Source organism: Balaenoptera musculus, chromosome 1, assembly GCF_009873245.2.
Source record: "Balaenoptera musculus isolate JJ_BM4_2016_0621 chromosome 1, mBalMus1.pri.v3, whole genome shotgun sequence".
NCBI lineage: Eukaryota > Metazoa > Chordata > Mammalia > Artiodactyla > Balaenopteridae > Balaenoptera > Balaenoptera musculus.
Genome location: NC_045785.1, coordinates 116,872,413 through 116,899,548, shown reverse-complemented (window position 1 = coordinate 116,899,548; position 27,136 = coordinate 116,872,413). Strand labels below are relative to the sequence as shown.

The window sequence follows — 27,136 nt, the reverse complement described above, 5'->3', positions numbered from 1 at the left end:
CTGAGGACTCAGCATTCTAAAGGGCAGGGTGTTACCAAGCACACGTGATGGAGAGAACTGGAGCATCTGTGACACCTAGGCCTCGGGGACCAACAGACCACAAACCAAGGGTCAGTGGGGAACACCATGGGAATGGGAATCTCAGTGAAGCTCCATGGGAATCTCAGTGAAACTCCTGAGATTGCCTCCTGGTCCTGCCTCTGCTGCTACTCTGGTGACATTGGAATTAGTTCTGCTGGCGGGGTGCTCTAAAGCAGGGGTCCCCAACACCCGGGCCTCCGACCGATACAGATCCGCAGCCTGTTAGGAACTGGGCCACATAGCAGGAGGTGAGTGGTTGTGAGCGACCAAAGCTTCATCTGCAGCTCCCCATCGCTCCCCATCGCTTGCATTACCTCCTGAACCATCCCCCTGCACCACCCCCTCCCCTTCCGTGGAAAAATTGTCTTCCACGGAACCAGCCCCTGGCGCCAAAAAGGTTGGGGACCGCTGCTCTGAAGGGCAGGTCACAGAGCTGGAGCCCAGAGATCTATGTCAGACATCCTGTATTGACATTCTCTCTCCTTTCATGTCCCCCTGCTCTGCCACACCCCACTCTCCCACCTGCCCGCCCAGCTCTGCTCTGGCGCTTCCTAAATGGCTTTGACTGGGAGACGGGCCAGCTTCTCCAACCGGCTGGCTTCCCTTTCTGGCCTCAGGCCCTAGCACTCACCAGGAGGCACCATTTGTGATTTCCAGGTCTGAGGGGGAAGCAGGGGACAGAGTTAGGCAGGAAGCAAATGAGGGGTGAAGGTGGGAAGTGGGGTGAGGTTGGAGAGATAAAGGGACACGGGTGATCTGAGACAGTTCCCCTCCTGGTCTAGACAGACCCCTGCCTTTTGGTGTTGATCTGTTCTAGTGGGAGGTGAGGGTGAAGGAACAGGGACCAGGGAGGACTGGGGTACCCCTCGGTTCCTCAGGTAAGGTAGACAGCACGTGGAGTGGAGTGGAGCAGGATCTGGGGAGGGACCCCTGACATGTAGTGTCTGAGCTGATTGCTCCTAGATAGGCCTCTGGGGCAATCACCCCAAGCTGAATTACCCACTCCCCGCAACTTGGCCTGCTGAGTTGCCTCATTCTCTCGCCCCAAGTCTTCTCCCCAAATGCCACCCCACTGTTTTCCACCCCTCCCCAACGCCATCCCTGCGACACCTTCAGGGCCCCCCGTCTTTCCCATGCTTGGTTCTTCTTTCCAACGGGCTCAGTAGTATGTCTCCTTCTCCACCCAGCCTGTTAGAAAGATTAGGCACAGGGGTTGCAGGGTTTGCTTAAGAGGAGGCAAGAGATAAATGTCCTAGGGGCTTGGTGGTTGAGGCCTGGGGAAGGGGCTGAGGAAAGCAGCTGTGGAAGGTGAAGGGGTGGGGGAGGGGACTCCATGAGGCCATGGATTAGGGGAAAGGAGAGACTTGCATTTAGCACAGGGGACGGTGGGCCCAGAGTGGTTTGGTTGGGGGTGAAAATACAAACGGCAACAGGGGCTGTTCAGGTAACAAGTGAGTTTCTAAAGGGCAGCCGTCCGTTGTTGCTGTCCAGAAATGGGGCCCTGGGATCGACAGCGCCTGTGATTTTTCAAGAGAAGCCAGAAACTTGGATTTTATGTGAAAGCCCCTAAGTTTTAGATATTAGGCCAATTGAAAAACAAAAAACAAAAAACACCTGTGCAAGATAGGGCAGCCAAACCAAACAATATCCATGGACCACATTTGGCTTGTGGGCCATCCATTTTCAACCTCCAGTAAGTGATCAAAAATGCTTGTTGGGAAAAAAAAAATACTTGGTTGATGACTGGGAATTAGGAGGGCTGGGTTGCAGCGCCGGTTCTGCTGTTTCGGCTTTCTGACCCTGAACGAATAAATTCACCTCTGCCCCTCTCTTTGTCTGTAAAATGTGGAGGTGGGACTAGATGACCTCGGAGGGCCCTTCTAGTTCTGATGTTCTGTGATTTCAGGTGGAAGGCGGAGGCCTCAGAGACCAGTTGTGTGTTAGGTGGGACGGGAATCTGAGAGGGAGAGGTTCAGCAGAGTCAGGGCTCCTAGGACCCCGGACCCGAGGATCTGAGGGCACTGAGGAAAAGGAGCAAGGATCCGTAGTAGGAATGGAGTTCGGGTTTGGAGCCCTGGAGGGGGAGGTAGCCACAGTGGGGAGTTGCACTTTGCTGGGGTCGGGGTGCAGCGCCGAGGTGCTTACCACCTGGATATCGCCGCAGGATCAGCTTTCGGACCTCATCGTAGATGAAGATGAGGAGACTGTAGGGGAAGGCGCAGAACCACCAAGTGACCCTGAGGAAACAGTGGAGGGTGTCAGGACCATCAGAGGTTGCTTCAAAGGGACCAGAACTTGGATCCTAGCAGGGGGGCCCTTCTAAAGAGACACTCACTTGAGCGGGTACATGCGCAGGGCCACACCCATGCCCGGGCAGTAAGACAGAAAGGCTGCCAGTGCTGTCTCCTCCAGGAGCCCAAAAATCAGAATCTTGTTCCTGGAAAGGCAAAGAAAAGAGGTTAGGTAGCGTTGGAGGGGAGGGCAAGGAGGGGCAGAGATCCAGGGTGACCCCTGGTGGTGGAAGGGAAAGAGGCGGGAAGAAACGCTGGGGAAAGGCTATAAATGACGTCTTCCCATGCCTTCTTCAAATGCTTCTTCTCATGCTAAATGTAACCAAAGAAAAGATTGTCTTTAATTTTTCTGCTTACTGATTTTACCCTCCGATGATTGTCTATAACACATACTTTCATTCATCAAATAAATGTTTCCTATGTGTTGGGTGATACGCTCTGTGCTGGAGATGCTGTGGTCAATGCGAGCTTCCTGCTGGAGACCCGGGAACCTGCCCTCATGCAGCTTATAATCTTGTTATTGCTCCAGGCACGTGGCCTTTGAAAGTGTCGTCTCCCCAGCAAGGCGCTTGCTCCTTCACTTCAGGACCCAATTATGTCTTCTACCCTCTCAGTGTCTCCTACAGCCCCAGGTAGTTGTTGGTCATAGATATTCAATAAAGAAGGGAATGTTTGTAAAGTACTCAGAAAGGGAAAGCTCACTGGATAAAAAGTGCTGAATATATATTCATCACATCAGAACTGAAAGAACAGGAGAGAATAAGGCTCTGAGGACAGTGTCTGGACTCGGACAGGCGGGGTCTAGTCCCAGCCGGACCACTTACTAGCTTCTGTTGTAAGCAATGTTGCTTAACGTCTCTGAGTCTCACGCTCCTTCTCTGGAGGAGATAGTACCTTTATATCCTACGGTTGCTGGAAGATTGTGGGAGATAATGCGTGGAGAAGCTGTTGAACGTGGAACGTTCTTAGCTGTATTTATAATCTCATGCACTGCACCTCTTCATGGCTTAAGCCAGTGGTTCCCAAACTTTTCACTCATTAAGGATCCCTCTTATTTTTCTTCTATAAAGGCCGCGTTTTTAATTGAGTTTTGTCTCTCCAGCTGCATTTGTTAATAAGTAATGAATATAGGGAATTCCCTGGCAGTCCAGTTGTTGGGGCCCCGCGCTTCCATGGCAGGGGGCACGGGTTCGATCCCTGGTTGGGGAACTAAGATCCCGCATGCTCCACAGTGAGGCCAAAATAAAAGGAATGAATATATTTTCCCAATTAAAAAATTAATTAGCAATACACACGGCTTCCAAAGAGAATCGTGCATTAGCATGTGATCGCTATAGTTCATACTTAGGCTTCTGCCTGATAATGACACTTTGGTAAGCTTGGGAATCTTCTTAGAAGAAGTGCTTAATTTCCATAAAGCTGTTTGAATAATGCACAGAGCATCTCTGAGGACCCCTGAGGGTCCAGACACCCCAGGGTGGGGCATAAGGTGCTAAGGCTGCCTCGGGCCAGGTTACTTTTTGGTATTAGTACTCCTTCCCTGTCCCAGTCTGACTTTTGTTTAGTTTCTTTTCCACTTGCCTCTCAGATGGGCAGGATTAGCTGGGCTGGTTATGTCCCCTGCTTGCTCTGTCACCCATGCCCTGCACGGTCAGTCACCCCGTGTCTTGGACCCTCTGGTCCTCGTTCTCTTCTCACTGCCTTGTCCCCATTAGTGTTTTTAGCTCAGTGGAATCTCCTTCCTTCATCTAACAGACTTTTCCCTTTCCTCTCCCTAGGATCTCAAACGCTATTAACTTCACTAGAGTTTTGGCATTTTTTTTTTTTCTCAAACTAAGAAATTGTGACAAAATTCACGTGGGGAATTGTGCCCATTGTTTGCAGTAGAAGAAAAGAAAGATAATGGGAGTGATACCTTCGGCACTGACCACCATCCAGGCTGGAGCTGCAGAGGTATCACTGGGTACCCCCCAGGTGCCAGGCTCTGTGACAGGTGAGCCACCCAGTGTAGTAGCCCGGAGCTTGGGCTTCAGAAACAGAAGCGGCTGAGCTATTTCCAGCTGGGTGACCTACGCACACATTTAACTTTTTTGCGGGGGGGGTCTCTTATCCATAGAATGAAAATAATACCTACCCTCACAGAGCTACTGTGAGGTTTGAAGATGTCTGTGAATCCATTAGCGCAGTGATGGCATGTGTAACTCACACTATAAGAACTTGACCCTGAGCAGCTCACAGCTCCACAAGGACAACATCACCACCACAAGGCAAGTGCTGGTGAAACTAGAGCTACCTGCCGAGTGGAGGGGAGCACAGGAGACCCTGTATTTAGGGCTGGCGCCAAGGGGTGGGGGTGAGTATAGAGTATAAATAGAGGGAGGAAGTGAGGAGAGGAAGAAGGAGGGAGGGAAGAGGTATGGGGGAAGATGAAAGGAAGGACGATGGAGGAGACCATAATGAAGGAGATTTTAGGAGCAAATTAAAACTCATCAGAAAGAGTCATAGCCCTCCTTCCTCTTCTCCTCCATCTATTTTCCAAAAAGGCTACGGATATACAGCCGGGCAACTACAATCGGAGACCCAGCCGGAGTGGGTGGGGAGTGCGCCCTGAATGCGCTCTGCCTGGTGGGCAGGGCCGGTGGGCGGTGCTCACTTCATGCCCTGCTGGAAGACTGAGTTGCGGCGGGTCTTGCAGATGATGAGGTCAGCCCACTGCACAACCACGATGCTGGCAAAGAAGGCCGTGTGGCAAGTGAACTCCACCACCTTCCGCTGCTCATAGGTCTGGGGGAGGGCGGGCAGAGAGAGGTGAGAGTGTGAGAGGAAAGGGTAGGAACAGGGTGCCGCGTGGTCCAGGGCAGATGTTAAACCCTGGGCACCTACTCCACCCTTAGTCTGCAATCCCACTGGCCACGACTGACCGCTCCTGCCAGATGTTCAGCCCCACCCTCTCATATGTGTGCATCTGCACTTACACAGCCCCACTTACCCACTCCTGTCCGTAGCTGTCCTCCAGGTCGTTCATGGACCGGTCGTCCCAGTCGAGGCGGATTCCCAGCAGCCGTGAAGGCAGGAAACCATTCTCTGCCAGGATCACGAAGTAGGTGAAGAAGCCACCCAGCGCCTGGATCATCCCTGTGGGTGGTGGGCAAAGGACAAAGGGCAGGGCCTGGGTCATAGAAGGTAACAGGATGGGGCCAGCCCCTACGGGCCAGAGAAGGACATCCCTGACCCCTGGGGAGTTGGCCCCTGTCCTGGAAATTTGCAGGGGGATCATCCCTCCAAAGGCTGGGAAAAGCATCTTCTTGGGGTTCCCTCCTGAGCCCCGGGCCCTGCCGCACCGATCTGTCCATAGGCCATGCTGATTAGCCTCTCGTTCACCAGCTTGTCTGTCTGCGGGTTTCTCGGCTGTCGCTTCATGATGTCACTCTCAGCTGCCTCATAGGCCAAGGAGATGGCAGGGACCTGTGCAAGGGGGCAGTTGGGGAGAGGACGGCATTTGAAGGGAGAGGGTGGGAGCAGAGGATGATCAACAGTGAAGAATCTTTGACACAATTCAAACACTTATAAAGACCCAAGACCCTGGACATCCCTGGTGGCGCAGTGGTTAAGAATCCACCTGCCAATGCAGGGGACACAGGTTCGAGCCCTGGTCCGGGAAGATCCCATATGCCGTGGAGCAACTAAGCCCGCAAGCCACAACTACTGAGCCCACGTGCCACAACTACTGAAGCCCGCGTGCCTAGAGCCTGTGCTCCGCAACAAGAGAAGCCACTGCAATGAGAAGCCCGTGCACCGCAATGAAGAGTAGCCCCCGCTCATCACAACTAGAGAAAGCCAGTGCACAGCAACGAAGACCCAGCGCAGCCAAAAAAAAAAGAGACCCAAGACCCTATCATCTTCCAGGCTTTGTGCTCATTTTCTCTGCAACCCTCACAGCCTGCTCAGCTGTCCCTGATGCACCTTTCCTTCCATCTGTGGCCCACCCCTACCCGCTGCGCCCCCATGACTGCCTTGCCTGTCCCCTCCTCCAACCCATGACCTCACCATGTCAGTGCCCAAGTCAATGCAGAGGATGGTCACAGTGCCCAGAGGCAGGGGGATGTTGGCGATGATGAACAGCAGGAAGGGGGTGATCTCGGGGATGTTGCTGGTCAGGGTGTAGGCGATGGATTTCTTCAGGTTGTCAAAGATCAGGCGGCCTGTGGGGAGGTTCTGAGGGCATCAGAGAGATCAGAGGGACCCTCCCCACCCCTAGCCCCTGAAGCATGGCCGCTCGTCTACCCAACAAAGGGAGATTTTGTGTTAGAGGGAAGCTAAAGCAGGCGGTGGGTGCCTGAAATCCTGAGTTGAGTCTGTAATTGGGGTAAAAGGCAGGGAAGCAGATGTGCCAGCTCAGACATCCTGGATGGCATCCCAGCCCGTGTAGCCCCCTCACCCTCCTCCACACCCGTGACGATGGAGGCAAAGTTGTCGTCCAGCAGGATCATGTCGGCTGCCTGCTTAGACACGTCAGAGCCAGCGATGCCCATGGCAATGCCGATGTCCGCCTTCTTCAGCGCGGGGGGTCGTTTCACCCCGTCCCCTGTCACCGCCACAATGGCTCCCTGGGGAGAAGGTACAGCCAGGCTGGGGGTGCAGCCCCTGCACGCGCCTGGCCCTGGCCCTGGCCTTGACCCTTACCCCCTTGCTCACCTGCCTCTGACAGCCCTCCACGATGATGAGCTTCTGCTGAGGAGATGTCCGGGCAAAGACAATCTCCGTGTGGTTCTTGAGGATCTCGTCCAGCTGCTCTGACGTCATGTCCTTCAGGTCAGAGCCGTGCACCACACACGCCTTGGCTTCTCTGGAGGCAGAGGCAGAGCCGGTTGATTCCCTGGTACCCCACCAGCCCTCCTCGCCACTGCTGGGGCTTCCCCAACAGCTTCAGTCTTCCTCTCCCTGACACTCAGCGACCTGCCTGTCCCATTTCTCTCTTTGAGGGGGTGGTGCTCAGTCCTCACCACGCGGCAGCATCACAGTCATCAGTACAGTGTGCTGGGCCAGGTGCTACTTCCTTTATACGCATCTCGCTCCTATAGCAACCAGCAGCGTGGATACTACCCTAATTTTGAAGTGGAGAAAATGGAGGCTCGGGAAGGTAAAGTGACAGGTCCAAGGTTACACAGCTAATCAGTGGCACAGTCTGGCCACAGGCTCGGGACCAGGGCACCGGCAGTTAGGACCAGATACCCTCAGGGGATGCTCAAGCATCCTGTGGGAGAGGCTGAGTTGATGGGGGAGGGGTCCTGCAGAGCCTCACCTGGGGTTGACTTGGCTGACAGGAATGTTGAGCCGGGCTGCAATGTCCTCCACCGTCTCGTTGCCCTCTGATATGATACCCACACCTTTGGCAATGGCCTTGGCTGTGATAGGGTGGTCCCCGGTCACCATGATCACCTGGCAGGAAGGAGAAAAGGAAAAAGGAAAGCAGCATTAAGGTTTTTTTTTTTTCCTCCTTTTATTCCTTTCCCAAAGTCGGAAGAGCTAGAGCTCTAGATGGTGGGACTGGAAGATCCCAGCCAAAATAATGGAACTCTGTGTGTGTGTGTGTGTGTGTGTGTGTGTGTGTGTGAGAGAGAGAGAGAGAGAGAGAGAGAGAGTGGGTGAGGGGGAGAGACAACGACAAGTTGTGTTCAAGAGATCAGAGATAGTTTGCCTAACTGGAGGAAAGCCTCTCTGACAGAGGAACAAGTTAATGAGGGTTCCTTGGAAGAGCAGCCTCAAGGATTGTTTAGGAGTTTGAATTTCATGGGATATGAGGTTGTCACAGCTGGAAGGACCCCTAACAGCTCCTTCATTTTACCAATGAGGAAACAAAGGCTTAGCAAGGGGCCCATGATTTGCTCCGGGTCCCAGGGAACCAGACGGACATGGTTTTCTTAGTGCCCAGTGTGATGTCTGCCGACATCCTAATCAGACAGGGCAGGGATGGGAGGGAGACATTCCCTCCCATCCCTCCCTGCTGCCTTCCACCACCTGTTCCTCTGCCTCTGACATCCCTTCCCAATGCGGGAAGAAGGTGATTCCTGACTGAACCGTGACATTCACTGCTGATGTTGCAGAATGGATGGAGCTGGATGGGGGAGGTGGTTAGCATCTGAGAGGCTGGTAAAGAGGACGTTGCAAGCATCAGGAGGTCAGAGCTGGCTTAGGAGACCATTTTCATGTGGGGGTTTGTGGGGCAAATCCCACAGATACTGAGAAGGAAGCCTCTTCATGCCCCGCTGCCTTCTCTTCCACCCCTAAAAGCCACATGGGCCTCCCAGCTGAAAGATAAAAGCTTCTTAGCAGTCCTCATCCTATTTAACCCTCTGAGGGGTTTGGCACTGTCTACCACCCCCTCCTTGAAGCCCTATCCTCCCTTGGCTCCCATGGACTCCTTCATTCCCAGTTCCCTTCCATCCCTCTTTGTGCTCTTTCCCACCTGAGTGAGGAAGCAGCTTTGGTGTCGCCTAGCAGACCTAAGGTGAAACACTGACCTTCCCCAAGTGCCTTCACTGAGTCTCAGCAGAATGGAGATGATGAGTCTTTCCTTCAGGGTCGTCTTGAGGAGTTAGTGGCCTTAGGTGGACTAAGGGTTACCTGTCACCACCTTCCCCCTCATCACTGGTTCCTCCTTCTCCCCTTGCCCTTCCTGTTGGTGTGGCCCAGGGTTTCCTTCCCCTCCCCTTTCATCACCCCTGCTCTTTTCCTGAGCAATAGAATCAAGCATACTAGCGTGTCTTTAATCTGTACTCACATGGGAATGAGACTGAACTCTCCTGTCCTGGCCCCCTTTCTTGAGCTCTCAGCCATATTCCTACTTTCCCTGAAACCTCTCCCTCTGGGCATCTTACAGACCTTCCGATCTCAGGGCGAAGTGAACTCCTTATCTCTGCTCCCCACCCCCACCGAGCCTTCTCCTCTGCTCCCCACCTGAGATACTATCCATTCGATTCATTCAGATCCCTTTATCTCCTGGATCTTCTCGCCTTCCCATTTGAGTTTGGTCACCAAGTTCTCAGAACATCTTCTCAAAAGTAACTACTCCATACTCCCTTTGTCGCTGACCTCATTTGGGTCATCATCTTGCCTGAGCTATTTACAAATAGCCTCTTATGCTGTCTCCCCAACCCCAGTTCTTCTCCAAATCCAGCCCCTCCCCCATCCAGGTAGCCTCCTAAGGGCTAGCTCTGCCCTGTGACACCTGCGGCTCTCTGTGGCTCTCAGGATAAAACCCAAGTCTGGCATTTAAGCAAAATCCTTCCAACTGGCCCTGGCCCTGATTGCAGTCTCCATCTCCGGCGCTCCTCCGCCACCTCCCACTGCCACATGCACATGCCCCGTGCAGTCCAACCACGGCTGGGTACACACTGTTCCCTGCTATTGACACGCCTTCCGCTCCCTCCCTGCCTTACAAAAGGCTCTTCACCCTTCGGGGCCCAGATCAAATATCATGCCCTCTGTAAAATATTGTCCAGTTCTGCGGGGTGGACTTAACTGCTCCCTGCTGCTCTGCGTTCCCTGGACATGCTTTCCCCAGGCCTCGGTGACTGTTCTGATCATGGTAACAGGCTGCCTGGCGAGAAGGGGAGCACGGGCTTTCTGGATGAGCTGGCCTGGCTTCCTATAGCCAGTCTCCCTTTTACGAGCAGTTTTATTTTGGGAAAGCTACTTACCCACTCTGAGTCTCAGCTTGTTTTATTTTTAAATGGGGATAATGATGCCTACCTTGGAGACATTAGAGTGGTTGCAGGGTTCAGAAATCACATATATGTGCATATATACATATAAGCCCTCTAGTGTGATGGTTAAAAAATAGCAGATACCTCAGTTCAAATCCTGGCTCTACCACTTATTAGCTCTGTGGCCTTGGGCATGTTACTTTGCGTCTCAGTTTTCGTCTCTGTAGATAAGGGAAAATACTAGTGCCTACTTGTAGGGTTGTTGTGAAAATCAAATGAGATCATACAGGTTTGGTGCTTAGAACAGTGCTTGATGCATATAAAACCTCACAAAACAATGGGCTTGTTTTATTATTAAAGTATCTGACCCTTAGCGGGTGCTCAAAGACCCTATCTGTTAAAATTGTTCTGTGATTAATTTAAAGGCATTTGTTTCCCCTGGGGGATCATGAGCTCCGGAGGCCAGGCACTGCATCTCATTCGTCTTTTGTATCCCCAGTGCCTGGTGCAGTCCCCGGCCCTCAGTAGACAGGTTGAGTTGAACTGATTTGGAAGTAGGTGAGAAGTTGAAAAAGGTGGAACAAGCGATGGCACCAGAATTGGTAACTGGACAGGTTAAGAGTTGTAAAGAGCTGTATCTTGGAAACAGGAAAGTAACCAAGATGGAAGGGATTTTTGTTTGTTTGTTGAACTCCAGCACCTTGAACAGTGCTCGGTAAACAATAAATATTTGTTGAATGAAGCACAAATGTCCTACAGAGAAGGGAGTGGTCATTGAGAAGCAATTGCAGTTGGAGAAGAGAAGGTGGGAGAGGTATGCTTGGTGGAATGAGGACCAGAGCTAGTCTACGGGGTTATGGGGCGGAGGTGAGTGGCTGCAGGCGAGAGCCTACTAATCTCATCCTAGACAGCTAGAGAGACTGGGCAGTAGCTGGGAAAGGGAGGACAACCAGATCTCCATGATAAGGGTGACTGATCGGCTTGAAACCAGAATGGAAGGAGCCGTGCCCCAGAGAGATAGGATGGGTGTGGGAGACTGGTCACTCTGAGCAAAAGGGACGAGGGTGAGAGCTCCAAGGCAGGGACCGACCTTTCCTTGCAGATGGACGGCTTCTCCTCTCAGTCAGCAGGAAGGAGGCCACCAGTGGCCCAGGTCTCCCCAGGGCAGCAGCCTCTGCGGCCCCTGGACTTTTGGTGTTTGGGAGGAGGGACGAAGTGAGGTTGGTACCTTGATGCCTGCACTCCGGCACTTGCCCACAGCATCCGGCACGGCAGCCCGTGGAGGGTCAATCATGGACATGAGCCCCACGAAGCAGAGCTTCTCCGTGGGAAAGTTCAGCTCATCTGTGTCGAATTTGAAGCCCCGAGGAAACTTTCCAGAGGGCAGATTCAGTTGACAGAAGCCTGAAGGGGACAGAAGGGAGGAGTGAGAGCAGCAAGGTGGCTCCCGGGCTGCCCCCAGAGCCCCTCATCCCAGGGAAGCCTTTCTCAGCCCTGCTCCCTGCTTCTGGCCCCTCACCTAGCACTCGCTCCCCCAGTCCTCCCAGCTCCAGGTAGGCATTCTGGAAGGCGTCTTGCATCTCCTTGTCCAGAGGGACCTCCTTGCCCTGCACCAAGATGGAGGAGCACCGGTCCAGGATGCGCTCGGGGGCCCCCTTCATCACCAGCACGTGGCTCTGGGGGCTGTCTTCTCTCTCGTGGATGGACAGCTGGAGAAAGAGGAAAGGCAGTTACAGAGGGGCCACACTTGTCTTGAAGCTCCAGTGCCCAGCACGGGGCCTGGGACAGAGCAGAGGCTGGTAAGGAAAACTCCCTTAATAAAATAACCCCTGATCCATCAACCATTGTCAACATAGGGAGAGTCTCCATGTGTGGATGGGTGTTTGGACCTCATAGTCCTAACTCTGTAACCTGAGAGTCATCTTCCCATAGGACATTCATTCACTCAGCAAATATTTACTCCTATCAGTTAGGACAGGCCCTGTGCTAGGGGAGAGGTGGCTTTGTCATCAGCACGCCCCATCACCACACTGGCCTTAGGGGAGCTTTACCCCTATGGCTTTTACAGGACATAGCTGAGACTGCATTCTTGGCATTTAACAGATGCCCGCAGGCTGAGGGATACCCTAAGGAAATTTCCGACGTATGGTTCAACTGAATGGGATGGAAGGGTTGGGGGACTGGAGCCAGAGGATGTGGAGCCCTGGGAAGAAGAGTTGAGACAGTGACAGGTTGTAGTAAAGGAATGAAGGTTTGGGAGCTGGGTGTGGGGTTGGTCGTTGCAACCAGACATCTGGTCACCCACGTTGCCCCGGGGGATGAGGCAGGGGTGACAGGGTGCTCAGATGCTCTCTCTCCTGCTGTTGATTCCCCTTTGACTCTGTGTGCCCCTCACTTCCATCTCTCCCTCTTCCCTTGACCTGGTACCCAAACCAGACCTGGTACTTATTGGTTGAGTTGAAAGGGATCTCCGCCACCTTGGGGTTTCTATCCCTCATCTTCCGCACGGAGCCGCAGGACAGCTCAATGCACTTGAGCAGAGCTGACTCGGAGGCATCACCAGCTGTGTCCCGCTGCCAACAAGGAGAATTCAGTGTCACAGTGGAGGACCAAGGAGGGAGGGCACTGACATCCCCGAGGCAGCCACAGGGTGCAAGAGGGGAAGCTGGGCGTCAGCAAAGTGGGCAGGCTGTGGCGATCTCCCAACCCCCTACCTTAGACACAGAGATGTTCTCCTGCCCTGCCTTGAAGACAGCACGGTTGCAGAGACCAGCAATCCGGGACAGGGCGGTCCACGTGGGGGATCGTTTGTCGAAAGTGGCCCCTGGGAGGAAAGGAGAGAGAAGCAGGAGCTTGGCTCTCCTTTAGACCTCTTATCTCACCCCACCCGTCCCGCCACTCCAGTGCCCTGAACATCCTCCGGTCCCCTCCACCCACTCTGGGTAGAGCACTCAATCACCAGACTGATCTTCTGTGGTGTCAGCCTCATGGATCTGGTTGTCAAACCACATGTGGGCGACAGTCATGCGGTTCTGGGTGAGGGTGCCCGTCTTGTCGGAGCAGATGGTGGAGGTGGAGCCCAGCGTCTCCACCGCCTCCAGGTTCTTCACCAGGCAGTTCTTCCGAGCCATGCGCTTGGCTGTCAGGGTCAGACACACCTGGTAGAGAGAGAGGGGCAATAAAAAGGGCTCAGCCTGAAGCTGGAGATATCCATGTCCTTACCCCAGACCATGGCTCTGTCCCTCCTCCCTTGATCCTACTCCATGAACACTGAGAGAGACCTAGGTGTAAGTCATGAATGTGTTCCATTTTAGACGTGTTGAGCTGAGATCATCAGTGTATATTTAGGTGAAGTGTCCAGTAAGGAGTTGAAGATATTTGGCCAGAGCTCCAGAGGGGGCCAGAGTAGAACAGGGTGTAGGTATGTGTGAGTCATCACCACCGAACAGGCACCAGAAACTGGGAGGAGATGAGCTTACTCAGGGGCATCAGGAGGAAAGCAGAGCACTGAGGAATGAGGATCGGTGGAGGTGGAGAGGAGAAGACAGTGCAGGGGACTGGGGAGAGGAGAATCAGGGTAGTGATGAGTCACAGTCATCAATGAAGTAGAGAATGCTAGGAGGGTGGACAGCAGTATCCATTTCAGCAGCAGAGTTAAGGACGGGAGCTGAGGAAAGGTCACTGGATTTGCTAGTTAGTCACTGGTGACCTTGGAGAGAGCATTGACGGGAGAGCATTGACAGGAGCCAGGATGAGCTCCAGAGGGCAGTGGGGAGATGACTAGTACAAGGGTTGTGAGAAAAGGCAACCAGGACAAGCTCTGGGAGAGAAACTGAGAGCGAAGGCACAGCCCAACCTGAAACCTTTCAGACTCAAACTCTGAGCCATGTATTAAATGATCTTTTTCAGACTCACATTCTAAGCCATGTATTAAAGGAGAATCAAATATGTGATTTTAGGGGCTGGAAGTAAAAAAATTGCAGAGAAGCCATAGCCTCTCTTGCTTTTGAGGCAGGGTAGCAAAGCCCTCCCCTGGAGGCCCCTTGGCCTGACCCACTCACAGTGACAGTGGCCAGCAGCCCCTCAGGCACATTGGCCACGATGATGCCGATGAGGAAGATGACTGCCTCCAGCCAGCTGTAGCCCAGGATGAGGGACAGCACGAAGAAGGATACCCCCAGGAACACAGCCACCCCCGTGATCAGCTGGATGAAATGCTCAATCTCCATGGCTATGGGTGTCCGCCCGACCTCCAGGCCTGAGGCCAGAGTGGCTATGCGGCCCATCACCGTCCGGTCACCTGTGGCAATCACGATGCCCCTGGCAGTGCCTACAACACAGGAAGGGACACCAGGTTGGGTGCCTTGGGGTCCCAGGAACTGAAGTCTCATCCTACTTCCTGGGAGAGGAAAACCATCACAGAGTAAACAAGCCAAAGACTCCAATCCTGGTGGGTCACTGTCATTAGATCGTACCTCCCTTGGCTTCCTCTCCCAGCATAGATGGCCAATCCCAGACTCAATACAACAGCAAATTATTTTCTCTTATACCTGGGCCTGGGGAGAAACCTTGCAAATAAACTCAAGGTTCAAACTGAGGAGATTCAGTAAATGAAATAGAAGTATTGCCTGTGGTATTTCAGTAAGATCAATCTCATACTTGTTATCTCCAAAAATATATTACAAACACAAAGTAAAGCACTTATGGATTTTCCCTGTAGTCTTAAGTTTTTCTTTCTCAACACTAGGCACGAATCTTTATAGAAGAAGCTAGGCAATCTCTAGCCCTTATGTAGACATTCCAGGGGTCTTCAGGGGAGGAAGTGTGCTGGAGTGGAAAGAGCATGTATCGGAGCCAGCCAAACCTGGGTTTGCATCCATCTTTGAATTTCTACCTAGGGATTGTTTTAATAATGAAATGAGACAGTGTTGTCATACACCTAGAGCAGTGCCTGGCACATAGTAGGCACTCAGCAAATGTTAGTTCCATTCATTTCCTCTCCTCTCTTCAAAGCCAGTTCAGAGTAAGCAATGGACATGTTTTACTAGGCATTTTTGTCAATTGTGGGAAATGTAGAGCAAATTTCAGAATCTCAGTACATTAAAAATTTAGGAAACAATGTGTGATGATTTTCACTATGATTCTAATTTGCTGAAGGAGGGGGAAAGCCCAGAGAAACAGAATACACACTGAAGAGAAGTGAGAAATGGGAAGGGAAAGGTATGTGTGAGGAGGGGGGTGCAAGGCCTCCTCTGACCCACTTTCTGAGGCCCAGGGTCTAGTCAGGCTCTTCCTCCCACCAGCTCTGGCCCCGGCCTCCCTCTCCGAGTCAGCCTGACTCTGCTCACTGGCACAACCAAAGAGGGCGGGGGTTTCGGTTGTGCTTGGACTCTGGCCACTCAGTGGCGGCAGCTCTGGGAGCTCTTCCTGGCCTTTGGTCATCTCTAGAACCCAGAGCAGTGGTGGGGCACACCGGGCAGCCTGTGCATGACCAACAGTTTCTTTTGGTGAAGCGCATGCCAGGATGCAGCCTGAAGGAAGGCCTGAATGTTCACCTGGACTGAAAGCTTTCCTGTCCCTTCCCCAGCCTGGGCCCTGGTCAAAGCAAGGGTCAGAGAATGAAACAACTAGTCCCAGAACCAGGAGAGATGGAAGCCGTCAGTCAAACCAGAGACTTCTAGGAATCAAGGATGGTTTGAGGCATGTGCCTGTGTGTGTGTGTGCATGCGCGTGTGTGCGTATGTGTATGTGTGTAGGGGTCTTGGCCCATATCTGAAAGCTTGGGAATCTGCGTTGTCCTGGGGTGGACAGAACAGAGCTCTTTCTGTGGGGAGGTGACTTTTCCCTGGAGTCATGCCGCCCCAGCCAATTCCCTGCTCTCTGGAGGGGACTAGTTCTGTAACACTCAGGGCTCTCTGCCCCTTCAATTCCCTCCTCCATAGCCGGGCTTTTGACAAGTAAGTACAGCCATAGCCCCCAGTCCTGCCTGGAGGCTCAGGGTGCAGTCTCTTCCCTCAGCTGATGCTGGGACCAGGGGCTCCCCACCAGGCTAGCCTCTCACCTTCCACGCAGTTGGTAGAGAAGAAACAGATATTGCGGGTCTCCAGGGGGTTCTCGTGGGTGAACTCGGGGGAGCGGGTCTGGGGCTCCGACTCGCCTGTTAGGGATGAGTTATCCACCTGAGGAGGAAGGCAGTGTGGAGTCATCAGATGGGCAGACACATTCATGCACGCACAGCTGTGTCCTGACTCCAGCCACACTCAGTCTCCATGACACCCAAGACAGAATTACACTTGCCCTCATCACATATTTATAGCATTACTCAGCTATTGTCCCTGCTCTGGTTTGGAATCTGGGCTCTCACTGGCTTCTTCTGTGACCTTGGGCAAGTTATTTAACCAACATTGCCTCCCTTCACTCATCTGTAAAATGGAGAATGGAAGTAGAATCTCTGCATTGCACAACTACAGGGGGTGCCATTAACACCGTAGTCGATGAAAATGGCACCGTCTAGGGTTGTGCATGGCATGACTCGTGTGGCCACATGCAACCACCCGGCACGATTATACCATTCTTGCAGAGTTAAATTAGGTAGCCTATGTGAATGTATATAAAGCATCTGACACATAATAATACTCAATACATGATTGCTATAAAGTGGATATCAAAGAAACAACGGGGGTGCAGAGCATTCATGACACACAGATACAAGGATGCATACGTGTAATATGTGAAACAAGGTGTGGCTGGGCAGTGTGGGGCAGGTGTTGACATCTGGACCTGGGCCTCCCAAACTTCAAACTTCCAACGGGCCCCTCTCAGCTTCATACAGCTTACTTTGTGGACTCAGCCAGTGGCTCTGGCCTGGCCCCCTCACCTTACAGCCGTGAGAAGAGATGATCCGGAGGTCGGCAGGCACTCGGTCTCCACCCTTCACCTCCACCAGGTCTCCCACCACCACCTCCTCCGCATTGATCTGCATCTTCTCTCCTTCCCGCACCACGAGGGCTTGCTGTGGGGAGGCCCCGGGGATCTCAGGAGATGCTCATCTCTACCCCTACCTTCCTCTTTTGCTGGTGTCCCACCTCGCCTCCAACCCCACCAAGGAGGACAGACCTTGCACCCTTAGCAACAAAATAGGTCCTGGCGTGAAGAGCTGGAGGGTCTTTTCTGCCCAAGCCTCCATCTCAGAGCCCAAGGAGGTGAAGAGATGAGTCTCCCAGAAACCTTATGCCCCAGCCTGGAGCCCAGCTCCGCCATCTACCTGAGGCACCATGTTCTTGAAGGAATCCATGATCTTGGAGCTCTTGGCCTCCTGGTAGTAGGAGAAGCAGCCGGTGACGATGACCACAGCTGCCAGCACCACGCCCAGATACAGCTGGTAAGGAGAAAGGTTTTGAGGGACCTGCCCTTTTCCCAACCCTAGAGGGGCAGCTGCCACTCAGGATGAGCATTCAATGCCCCCCTTTGTCTGCATCTGGGAGCGAGAATGGTGGAAGAAAGTCCTTCTCTCCCACCTCTCCTTCAACCTCCTAATCCCCAACCTCCTAAGACCGGAGGGGGTGGGGAAAATCAGAGGGAGTTCCCAGGACTAGGATCTCTCTAGGGGGTAAAGACCCAGGGATGCAGACAAGCCCACTCAAGTGTGAAGGAACAGGGAGGGGCTGTCTCAATCATGAATGATTGTGTATGTTTGTGTTGGAGGAGGAGTGTCTGTAGATATGTATAGAAGTCTCATCCCGTTTCAGCCTAAAGAGCAGAGGGGCTGTCAGACTGTACAGGAAGGTCTTGCTCCCTGACCCCCACCCACTGTACTGGAGATTCAGGGCTGGCGGACAGAATCATGGGCTGGTCTACGGGTCAGGCGTGCTGGCTCACATTGTCATTGGACGGTTCATCCTCCATGGCAGCCTGGATGCCGTAGGCCAGGAAGCAGAGGATGGCCCCAATCCACAGCAGGATGGAGAAGCCCCCGAAAAGCTGGCGACAGAACTTGACCCACTCAGGGGTGGTCGGGGGTGGGGTGAGGGCATTGGGTCCATCCCGAGCCAGAATGTCCTGGGCCCGCTGGTTGGTGAGGCCCTGAGGGAGGCAAGGAGAGGTGTGGGAGCTGAGCTCACATCTGGAACCAGCCAGGCCCCTCACCACTTCCCACCAGCTCCCTGGCAGTGGAATAATGTCCAGGTGGAGAGAAAAATCCCACCTGGTCGGAAGGGGTAGGGGACCATCAGGAGAGGCCACACGGAGGAGGTGGCATTTGCAATGGGTGTTGGAGGACTTGAAGGCTGAGTAGGATTTTGGCTGTGGTCCCCCCACCTCTGGTCAGCCTTGGGTTGAGACACATTTTGGTTAGGGCCACAATAATCTCCTCTGGAGGCAGCCTTGATAAGACTCCCTGGAAAGACATCTCAATTGATCTCCACCCCCCACCCCATCTCTCTGCCTTCAGATTCCCCCCTTCACCAAGGATTCAAGAAGAGTCCTACATTATTGACCATGAATGTCACACAGCTTTGGTCACCATCCATCTCTTTCCCCAGAAAGCTTTGCCTGACCCTGTTCTCCTAGCCCCAGGCTGGCTCACATGTCCCCTCTCTGGGTCCCATTGTATCCCAGGCATGATTCTAGAGCTGTACTCACTATATGGCACTGGAATTCTGTTTGCCTTCCTTTCTGCTGCTAGACTTTGAGCTCCTTGAATGCAGAGGCCACTTCTTACTTCTCTTTTTATCTGTCCCCTCATTTATTTAATAAATGTGCATTGAGCGCCTACTACATGCCAGGCAATATGGTCAGTGCTGGGGATCCAGAGATGGACAAGACCCACAAGCTCCTGCCTTGTACAGCTTATGATCTCGTGAGGTAACACACTATAAATAGACATTACTGCCAGAGAGTGAAAAGTGTTATTTAAAAAAATAAAGTAAAGGAAGGGGGTGTAGAATTTTCAAAAAGGCAGTCAAGGAAGGCCTACAGGAGTAGGTATGCACCCATTACATTTCTGATGAATGATTTTTTTACTTTTCACAATGATGGGCTTGGCAATGTGACTGTGCCACTACCTATTGATATGAACGTGGGAAGCTACTCTCTCTCTGAGTCTCCTTGTTTTAATGAACAGGTCTCCACACCTGGCTTGTTGTAAGGATCAGAGGAAAGTATGTAAAGCATCTATCCCAGTGCTACATGCATAGCAGCACCCAACGCATTACTCTGATAATAGTCATGGGTTCCCCCACTATTGCATGTATGTCAGTTCCACGAGAGGAGGTGTGTCACTGAAGCTGCTTGGGATACAGCCCTGCCCAGAGGCCCTCCAGGGCCTGGGTTTTAAGGAGTTCTGGCTTCCAGGCACTCAGGAAAGGAGCTGTAGACCAGGAAGCAGGGGATCTGTGTTCTAGCTTCGGCCTTGCCACCAACTAGTCCCTTGTCTCTGGGCCTCGGTTTCCTTAACTGTAAAGATGGTTGGATTTGAGTTTTAAGGCCCCTTCTACCCTAAGGCTGCGTGGTTCTCTCACCTCTTTGGTGCCCTCCCTAGAAGCCCCTTCACTGACCTTGGACAGATCCACTTGGTACTTGCGGCCCAGCTCATCCAAGGACAGCTTGTGGTCGTCCTGGAGAAGGGAAAGCAAGTTGCTTTGGGGAAGGAGGCAGAGTGTGTGTGTCTAGAATGCATCTGCGGGCACTGAGAGCACAGCAGTGAGGCAAGGAGCATGGGGCGGTGGGCACGAGCTTCCCTGAGGGGCAGCTTTCCCAACATGGGAGCCCTTTTCCATGGCCTGGCTGGGCTGGCTGTGGGCTCACCATGGTCACCTCCTTCTTCAGCTCATCCAGCTCCTTCTCTTTCTGTTTTTTCTTGCCGCCCCCATTTTCCGCAGTGGTGGCTGCAGGTGAGTACTCGCGGCCGGCCTGCAAGAGGAAGGGAGAGCCCGGGGAGTCAGGGAGGACGGAGGCTGGAGCCTCTATTCCTACTGGATAGCCTGGGACCCCAGGCATTAGGAGTGGGGGGCCAGTGGATTCAAAGTCAGTGGTCATCCCAGGGGAGGAAAGGGGGTTGCAGGGTGGCGGGGACCCCAGGCCCTCAGTTTGAAAACTATTAGCAGAGCCCCAGGGCTCTACATTTGAACTTCGGGAAAGGCTGAGGGGCTCAGGACTCAGGATCCCACTCTTAGCTTTTGAGCAGTCGGGCTCATGCTAAGATTTTGTTTGTTGAAAGAAGCCTGCTCTTAAAGCATAGTAAACAGAAACCTTAAAAACCACCATCCTACACTACTTAGAATTGTAGAAGGGACTGGACAGGGTAGGGGGGTCGTTGAGGAAGCAGTAGGATGTCTTTGTCCCAACACCATGGCTGCTTTACTCAGAGAGGAGTCAAGACAGTTAGGAATGGGGGGGGGCAGTTAAGAGTCTTTGGGGAGTCAGGGGTCAGGGCAGGGAAGTGCCTGGAGGAGGAGGGGAGCCACAGGGTCTGGTGGTGGAGTGTGGAAATGGGATGAGCAGGGCTCACGGACGGAGAAATCAGTAGTCAGAGGATCAGTGCGTCCAGGAAATGGGCGCGCAGAGCGTCCTGGGAGCCCTCCCCATCCTGCTGCCACCTCCCACCAGAATGCAGGACTTGGGGCTGGGGTGAGTCATGACCTCTTGTTGGCAAAGGTTTGTGGGGGCGTACCCCCAAGCCCCCCTCGCCTCCAGCCTGGAATGTGAAGTGACTCCCCAACCCCTTTGGCCACGGCACTTTTGGGACTAGGCTGCCGCTGCTTGGGCAGGATAAAAGGTGCTGGGAGATCATGTGTCTGCAAGTCCTGTCAGCCAAGAAATAAAAGTTGACCTCAGAGCTGAAAAAAAAAAATTGCGACTGGGTAAGAGGCAATTCACAGGATTTGAAGCCCCCGAGCACAATTGGGTGAGGAGGGGACTGGGCCCTGTTTGTCTAAAAATGTAAGAAATTGTCTCTGAGCGTGGAGAATGGACTTGAGGACACGGGGAGGGAGAAGGGTAAGCTGGGACGAAGTGAGAGAGAGGCATGGACATATACACACTACCATATGTAAAACAGATAGCTAGTGGGAAGCAGCCGCATAGCACAGGGAGATCAGCTCGGTGCTTTGTGACCACCTAGAGGGGTGGGATAGGGAGGGTGGGAGGGAGACGCAAGAGGGAGGAGATATGGGGATGTATGTATATGTATAGCTGATTCACTTTGTTATAAAGCAGAAACTAACACACCATTGTGAAGCAATTATACTCCAATAAAGATGTTAAAAAAAAAAAAAAATGTCTCTCTTGGGGCTTCCCTGGAGGCGCAGCGGTTGAGAGTCTGCCTGCCAATGCAGGGGACACGGGTTCGAGCCCTGGTCTGGGAAGATCCCACATGCCGCGGAGCGGCTGGGCCCATGAGCCACAGTTACTGAGCCTGCGCGTCTGGAGCCTGTGCTCTGCAACAAGAGAGGCCACGATAGTGAGAGGCCCGCGCACCGCGATGAAGAGTGGCCCCCCGCTCGCCGCCACTAGAGAAAGCCCTCGCACAGAAACGAAGACCCAACACAGCCATAAATAAATAAATAAATAAATTAAAAAAAAAAAAAAAAAAAAAGAGCATCAGGTTCTTAACTTAAAAAAAAAAGAAATTGTCTCTGAGGATAAATCTAAAACTGAAAATGCATGGAACTCTTAGGTCCAGCCATTCCTGGGTCCTTTAGTGAAGTCAGGTGAACATTTTAACAGGAGCCTCGTGAGGCTACCATTTCCCCCTCCTCTTACGGGTCTGTGGTCTCCTCACCGCCACCAGGCTTCCAGGGTCTCACAGGGGGCCTTCTGGGGGAGAGGGTGGGGAATTTCTCCTTCCAAGGGGTCTTGAGTGATAGGATAGGAGGGAGCTGGGGAGGCCTGGGGTGGCATGACAAGTGCCTTCCCACCCCCTCTACCTTCCCAGGCTCCTCTCCTCCCACCTCCCTCAGGATGTCGTGTCCTTGTCACAGAGAGACTGTTCAGTTCCTGTCCTGTGCCTCCACTTTTCCACTGGACCCTAAGGGCCATGCCAGGGTTTCAAGAATGAGCTTTTCTATACTATGATGAAATTCATTTTTTTTTTTTTCTGTAAAGAGGGAACACCTGGGTGGGATCTACAGTCACGGTGTTTGCCCTTTTTTTTTTTTGCAGGATAATTTATTTTTTAAAAACAGCCTTTTTCATTCAGAGCAGTTTTAGGTTCACAGCAAAACTGAGCAAAAATTACAGGCTCCCATATACCTCCTACCCCACCCTGCACGGCCTCCCCACCATCAACATCTGGCACCAGAGCAGTACATTTGTTACAATGGATGAACCTTTGTTGACACATCATTATCACTCAAAGTCCATAGTTTACATTAGGGTTCATTCTTGGTGTTGCACCTTCTGTGGATTTGGATGAATGCATAATAACATATATCCATTATTATAGTGTACAGAGTAGTTTCACTGCCCTAAAAATCCACTGTGCTTGGGGATGATACATTTTTTTACCAGCAAAGAGGAGCCATCCAAGGAATGTGGCAGCTGCCCTGATCACAAGAGATCACGCATCTAGCACCTGGAGATATAGAAGTCTGACCAGTGAAATCAGGAACTGGGGTGGGGGAGGTGCAGTGAGAGGTGGACACCGTTATCGCCCAGACACTAAAGATCTAGAAGGATCATTAGAATGATCTAGCCTCTTTGCAGTCTGTGTTGCTCAGAAGTGCTCTTCTCAGCAAAGGTGATCAGTAAATCTTGCATTTGTTTCCATGTGAAACATCTATGAATCAAGGCTATTTTTGGCTTCCTGAAGGCTGATCTTCCTGGGGAGACCAAAGCAGCCCAACAGTAGGAGTGGGGAAGGGCTGTGAGTAGTGTTACCTCTCGCTTCCCCAGGTGACTCAGGGGGGCTCATTTAACTGAATGGATTGAAACGTCCTGGATTCACAAATCTAATGTTTTGGATTCTGTCCTTGATGGGACAGCACTGAGAAATGGATGAAAAGCAGCGAAGAGACAAGAGGCCAGAGATTGGGTTGGATAAGCTTCAATGTGACCCTCCATAGCTCCCGGGGCAGGAACAGGGTCTGGGCATTCACAGAGGAGGGGGCTGTGCCTGGGGGCCAAGGAGCAGAGCCCAGAGAATTTCTGTACATACAGGCATGAAGTAAAGTTCATGAAAATTAGAATCAAAGGCATGGTTTAAAAAATTTCCCAGCCCACATATGTACGTCTGGCATGTACAGATGGTGGCTAAGCAAGGAAGCTCTGAGCAGCAGCCCCTTTCCCTAAGTGCCCATCCTGCTTTCCTGCAGGCAGGCACAGAGCTGGGGACACACTGCTCCGTCCCACCTCCTGTCCTGGCAGGGATCTCAGGCTCTGCAGCCAGGAGCCTGCGGAGATTCGGGGCCAGCGGGCTGCCCAGGCAAGAAAGAGAGGAAGCAAGGACCACTCCCCTCCCCTCCTCCCTCCCCCATCCACAAGTCCAAAGTCCCCCTCTCTGGGCCTTGAGTGCTGAAGGAGAACAGAGAGTTCTTTCTGAGAAAGCCCAGGGCTGGGACAGAGTCGGGGCAGCTGGAAATCAGCCAGCCCTCCCCCCACCGCTGCCCTTCGGTGGCAGCTGGAGCAGGCTGGGCTCCCTCCCACCAGGGTTGTCCCTTCCCCCAACTCCCATGCTGCCCTTCACAGTCATAGGGTGATGAGGTGACAGTGAGCCCTTGCTCTGCAGGGAAAAGGGGGATTTGGATGGGGGTTGCCTTCCCTCTTCAGGGGTCTCCTGGCCGGGTGAGCTCCAAGCTCCCTCCCTAAGTCCCCCCACTCTCCCCAGCCTCAGTCTGGACAGAACCAGACCTGCTCGCTGACTCGCTACTGGGAGTAGATGGGAAGGGAGTTCAGGGATGCTGGGGGAGAAGCACAGACCCCTGAAGAAGTCAAGGTCAAATCATTTCTCAAGCAGGACCTCTTGAGCTGGGTCCACCCTGTGCTAAGGTGGAGGAGGGGAGAGGTCAGAGGTCCTGTGCCTCAGCTGGGGACTCCCGTTCCCTGGGGGAACAAAAGATGTCAAGGTGCAGCTGAAGGTCCCCAGACAGTATCTTCCCATGGTTGTGAGCTCTTCCTCTGTGAAGCCCACACGTCAGACATAGCTCTTCACAGACCTCACGTGCCCTCACACCGTGACATCTATGCTCACTCATGCTTGAAGGTCTGCACGTTTGCAAATTTGTCTGCTGAGACACAGACACAGGTGCTAACCCATGAATGTCTGTATCAACTGCAGCCTATGGAGAACACATGAAAACCACACACACACACACACACACACACACTCACACACCAGTTCTATTTATAGCTCCCACCCTAGCTCAGGAACCCTGGTGTCCAAGCTCCGAGTTTTCTCAGCTGCTAAACTCAGTGTGATACCATGTCCTTGCCTGACCCCCCTGGGCCCAAAGAGCCCTGCATCTCCCCACAGGCGCCTTCTTTCCTCAGCACCCTCCCATCGCTCCCCAGGCCCTTTCCCTCCCTGCTCTCTTCTGCCAGCATTCCACAAAAGGAAAGCCGCCAGGCGCAGGATGTAAAGGGATTGGGTCACTTTCCTCCATATGGAAATTTCATTTCAAAGAATTCAAAGCCCTGGCCCTGCCCCCCACCCCCCTTCCCTGGCGGTTGTTAATCTTCCCCTTGGCATACCCAGTGCTGCAGAATGCCACAGGCTGGGGTGGACTGAGGGGGGTGCCGGCGGCTCTCACCAGCCTCTGGGAAAGTCCTCAAAGCACATGGCTTGCAGCCAGAGGGCAATGCTGCCCGGGACATCCGGGGGCGCTGGACGGGGGGCTGGGGACACATCACTCTTCCTCCTCACCCTCCGCCCAGCTGTCCCTGGAGCTCAGGGCCCCTGGAGCTGGTGTCCGGAACTGCTTGGTGACTCTGGAGTGGACGGCCCCTGCCCCTCTGTCCAACCTCAGATTGGACCCCCATCCTCTCAGGCTGGGGCTCCCAGAGGAATGGATACTTTCAGAGGGTGGCGAAGGCGGGGAGGATTAACAGTACCAAATGTCCCTTCAGCTGGGAGGCTGGGAGATGCGGTGAGAGAGGAGGAACCGTGGGGATGTGGCTGGAGGAGCAGGGAGAGAGATGAGGGAGGGGGTGGAGGGCGGGCCGGAGGGGATGCGGGTGGTGGGCTGCGGGGCTAGTGCTGGGGCTGCTGGTGGAGAGGACCGCGCCTGGGCGGCTGAGCGCTGTGGGGCTGTGCTGTGGGGCTGTGCACACAGTCGTAGCTGGGACACTGTCAGTTCCAAGTTCAAACCAGCCCACTGCTCCTCCCTCCGTATCCCATCTCCACCTCATCCTTTCCCTCCAGCCCCCGTCACCGTCCAGAGAGCCCTACTGCTCCCCCCAGAGAGGCCCCTGCTCTTTGGGGATACTCACCCCACGGCCCATCTTGGGGCAGAGTGGCTGAGGGACCTGGATGGGGGAGGTCACCAGGAGGATCCCAAGCTCACACCGCCAACCTGGGGTGGCCAGAGACCCCGGCAGACAGACAGAGACAGTGAGCAACAGGGGAGCTTTAAATAGGTCCCTCTCCCCCTCTCCCCCCGCCTTCCCCTTCTCGGGAAAGAAACGTTTGTTGAAACAGGATCTCTGAGGACTCCTCCCCTCCCGCCCCTTAAGCAACTGGCCTGTGGAAGGTCCGTTTGTCCCGCTGAGTGCTCCCCCTGGGCTCCCCTCACCCTCCAAGCCCTGGCCTGGGGCCACCGCTGCTGAGAGCAGGGAGAGGCCGTGCCGGGTTGGGAACATGCCCCTTAGGGACAGGCGGAGGGGGTGCAGTCCCCTCAGCATCCCGGAGGCCAGATGCCATGAGATCAGACCCTTCTTCTTGTTTTCCTGATGGGGAAACTGAGGCCCAGGGAGATTGAACAATTTGAGCTGATAAAACAGAGTCAGAATCTGGGTCTCCTGAGTCTACATCCAACCTCCCAGAGAAAGAAGCAGAGACTGTTCCTTCCAACTGTAGAGGTGGTGGGGATACCGAAGCCAGGAAAAGGTAGTGGTGGAACCCCAGACCAGCCCTTGTGTATGAGGGGGCCCCTGGTGAGAGTCAAAGGCAGCTCAAGGAGCAGCATGAAGTCTGCTTGGAGATGGAGGGGAGAGGGTCTCCCAAGCCCTCCAGATGTAGCCTCTCCAAAGTTTGAGAATCAAGACTCCTGGGGCCTGGGAGGTGGCTGGCGGAGGGACAGGCTGGGCACAGAGGAGACAGCCCAGCAGGCTTCCCAGATAACATCTCTGGGTTTCGTTCACCTTTGTTACAGGCAGGACACGCCACTCCCTTAGTTGAGGAGCTCTAGGCTGAAATTGTGCCTGGGGTTTGTGGGTGCGTGGGGAGAAGCCCCAAAAGAGGCAAATTCAGAGCTTCTAAGAGATGTATGGAGATCAATATCTTAACAAGTACCAGACCTGTGAACTAGAAAGGAGGGCTACAAGCTTCCTTCTTCTGGTGGGGAAGGGAAGGCAAGTCTGCAGCCGGCAGGATGGAGGGTAGTAGACAAGGGGCCGCTCTTCAGGGAAGCATGGGAGAAACTGAGGAAGTGCCTGGGGAGAGAGGTGGGCCCTCACCTCTGGCAGGATGGGGGTCTGGAACCTGACACCAGCCAGAAACAGCAGTAGAGGAGATAGCCAGGAAAGGACCCTCTGGTCTAGAGGTGGTGTTGCTGCTTGTTTGTTAAAAGAGCCAAAGAATGGGGGCAAAGGGAGGAAGCGGGGAGCCCGAAGGGGCAGAGAGTGAAGAAAAGATCCTGCGCCTGCCTTCTCGTGGGAGCACTCAGAGGGCAGGGTTCTCCTGGTAGAGGGAAGCCAGCCGATAGGGGGCAGGTCTGAGCCTTAGCTGGGAAGCTTGAAAGGAAGTTAGGAGAGGAGGGCAGGCTTGGGGCCCTTGGGCCAGAGGCCTGAGGTGTCTGCTGATTGGGCTGGTCCCTCTCTGACCCCAGAGGGAACTCCCCACAGAGGGATTATCAACCTCTCCTCAGCAAGTCCACTCTCAGGGCACAAGGCTCTGAACTCCCCAAA

The 27,136-nt window shown here is 53.5% G+C and overlaps 1 protein-coding gene across 2 annotated transcripts; it reads right to left on the bottom strand.

Moving 5' to 3' along the window:
• Window positions 1-442: 442 nt before the first annotated feature.
• ATP1A2 (ATPase Na+/K+ transporting subunit alpha 2) lies at window positions 443-25,613 on the bottom strand. Of its 2 annotated transcripts, none has more exons than XM_036845042.1 (23): window positions 25,502-25,613; window positions 19,883-19,987; window positions 19,633-19,692; window positions 17,957-18,160; window positions 17,343-17,456; window positions 16,956-17,090; window positions 16,140-16,257; window positions 14,140-14,408; window positions 13,038-13,236; window positions 12,793-12,902; window positions 12,517-12,651; window positions 11,598-11,787; window positions 11,307-11,482; window positions 7,675-7,811; window positions 7,068-7,218; window positions 6,811-6,979; window positions 6,420-6,574; window positions 5,714-5,837; window positions 5,362-5,507; window positions 5,026-5,156; window positions 2,417-2,518; window positions 2,227-2,318; window positions 443-1,269 (listed from the first exon to the last, which is right to left on the bottom strand). In XM_036845042.1, the coding sequence occupies exons 1-23, from the start codon at window positions 25,511-25,513 to the stop codon at window positions 1,241-1,243; spliced, it is 3,063 nt and encodes a 1,020-aa protein (XP_036700937.1). In that variant the 5' UTR covers window positions 25,514-25,613; the 3' UTR covers window positions 443-1,240. The 2 variants fall into 2 exon arrangements, with proteins under 2 accessions (XP_036700937.1, XP_036700946.1); XM_036845051.1 differs by having other exon boundaries at window positions 6,823-6,979.
• Window positions 25,614-27,136: the final 1,523 nt, after the last annotated feature.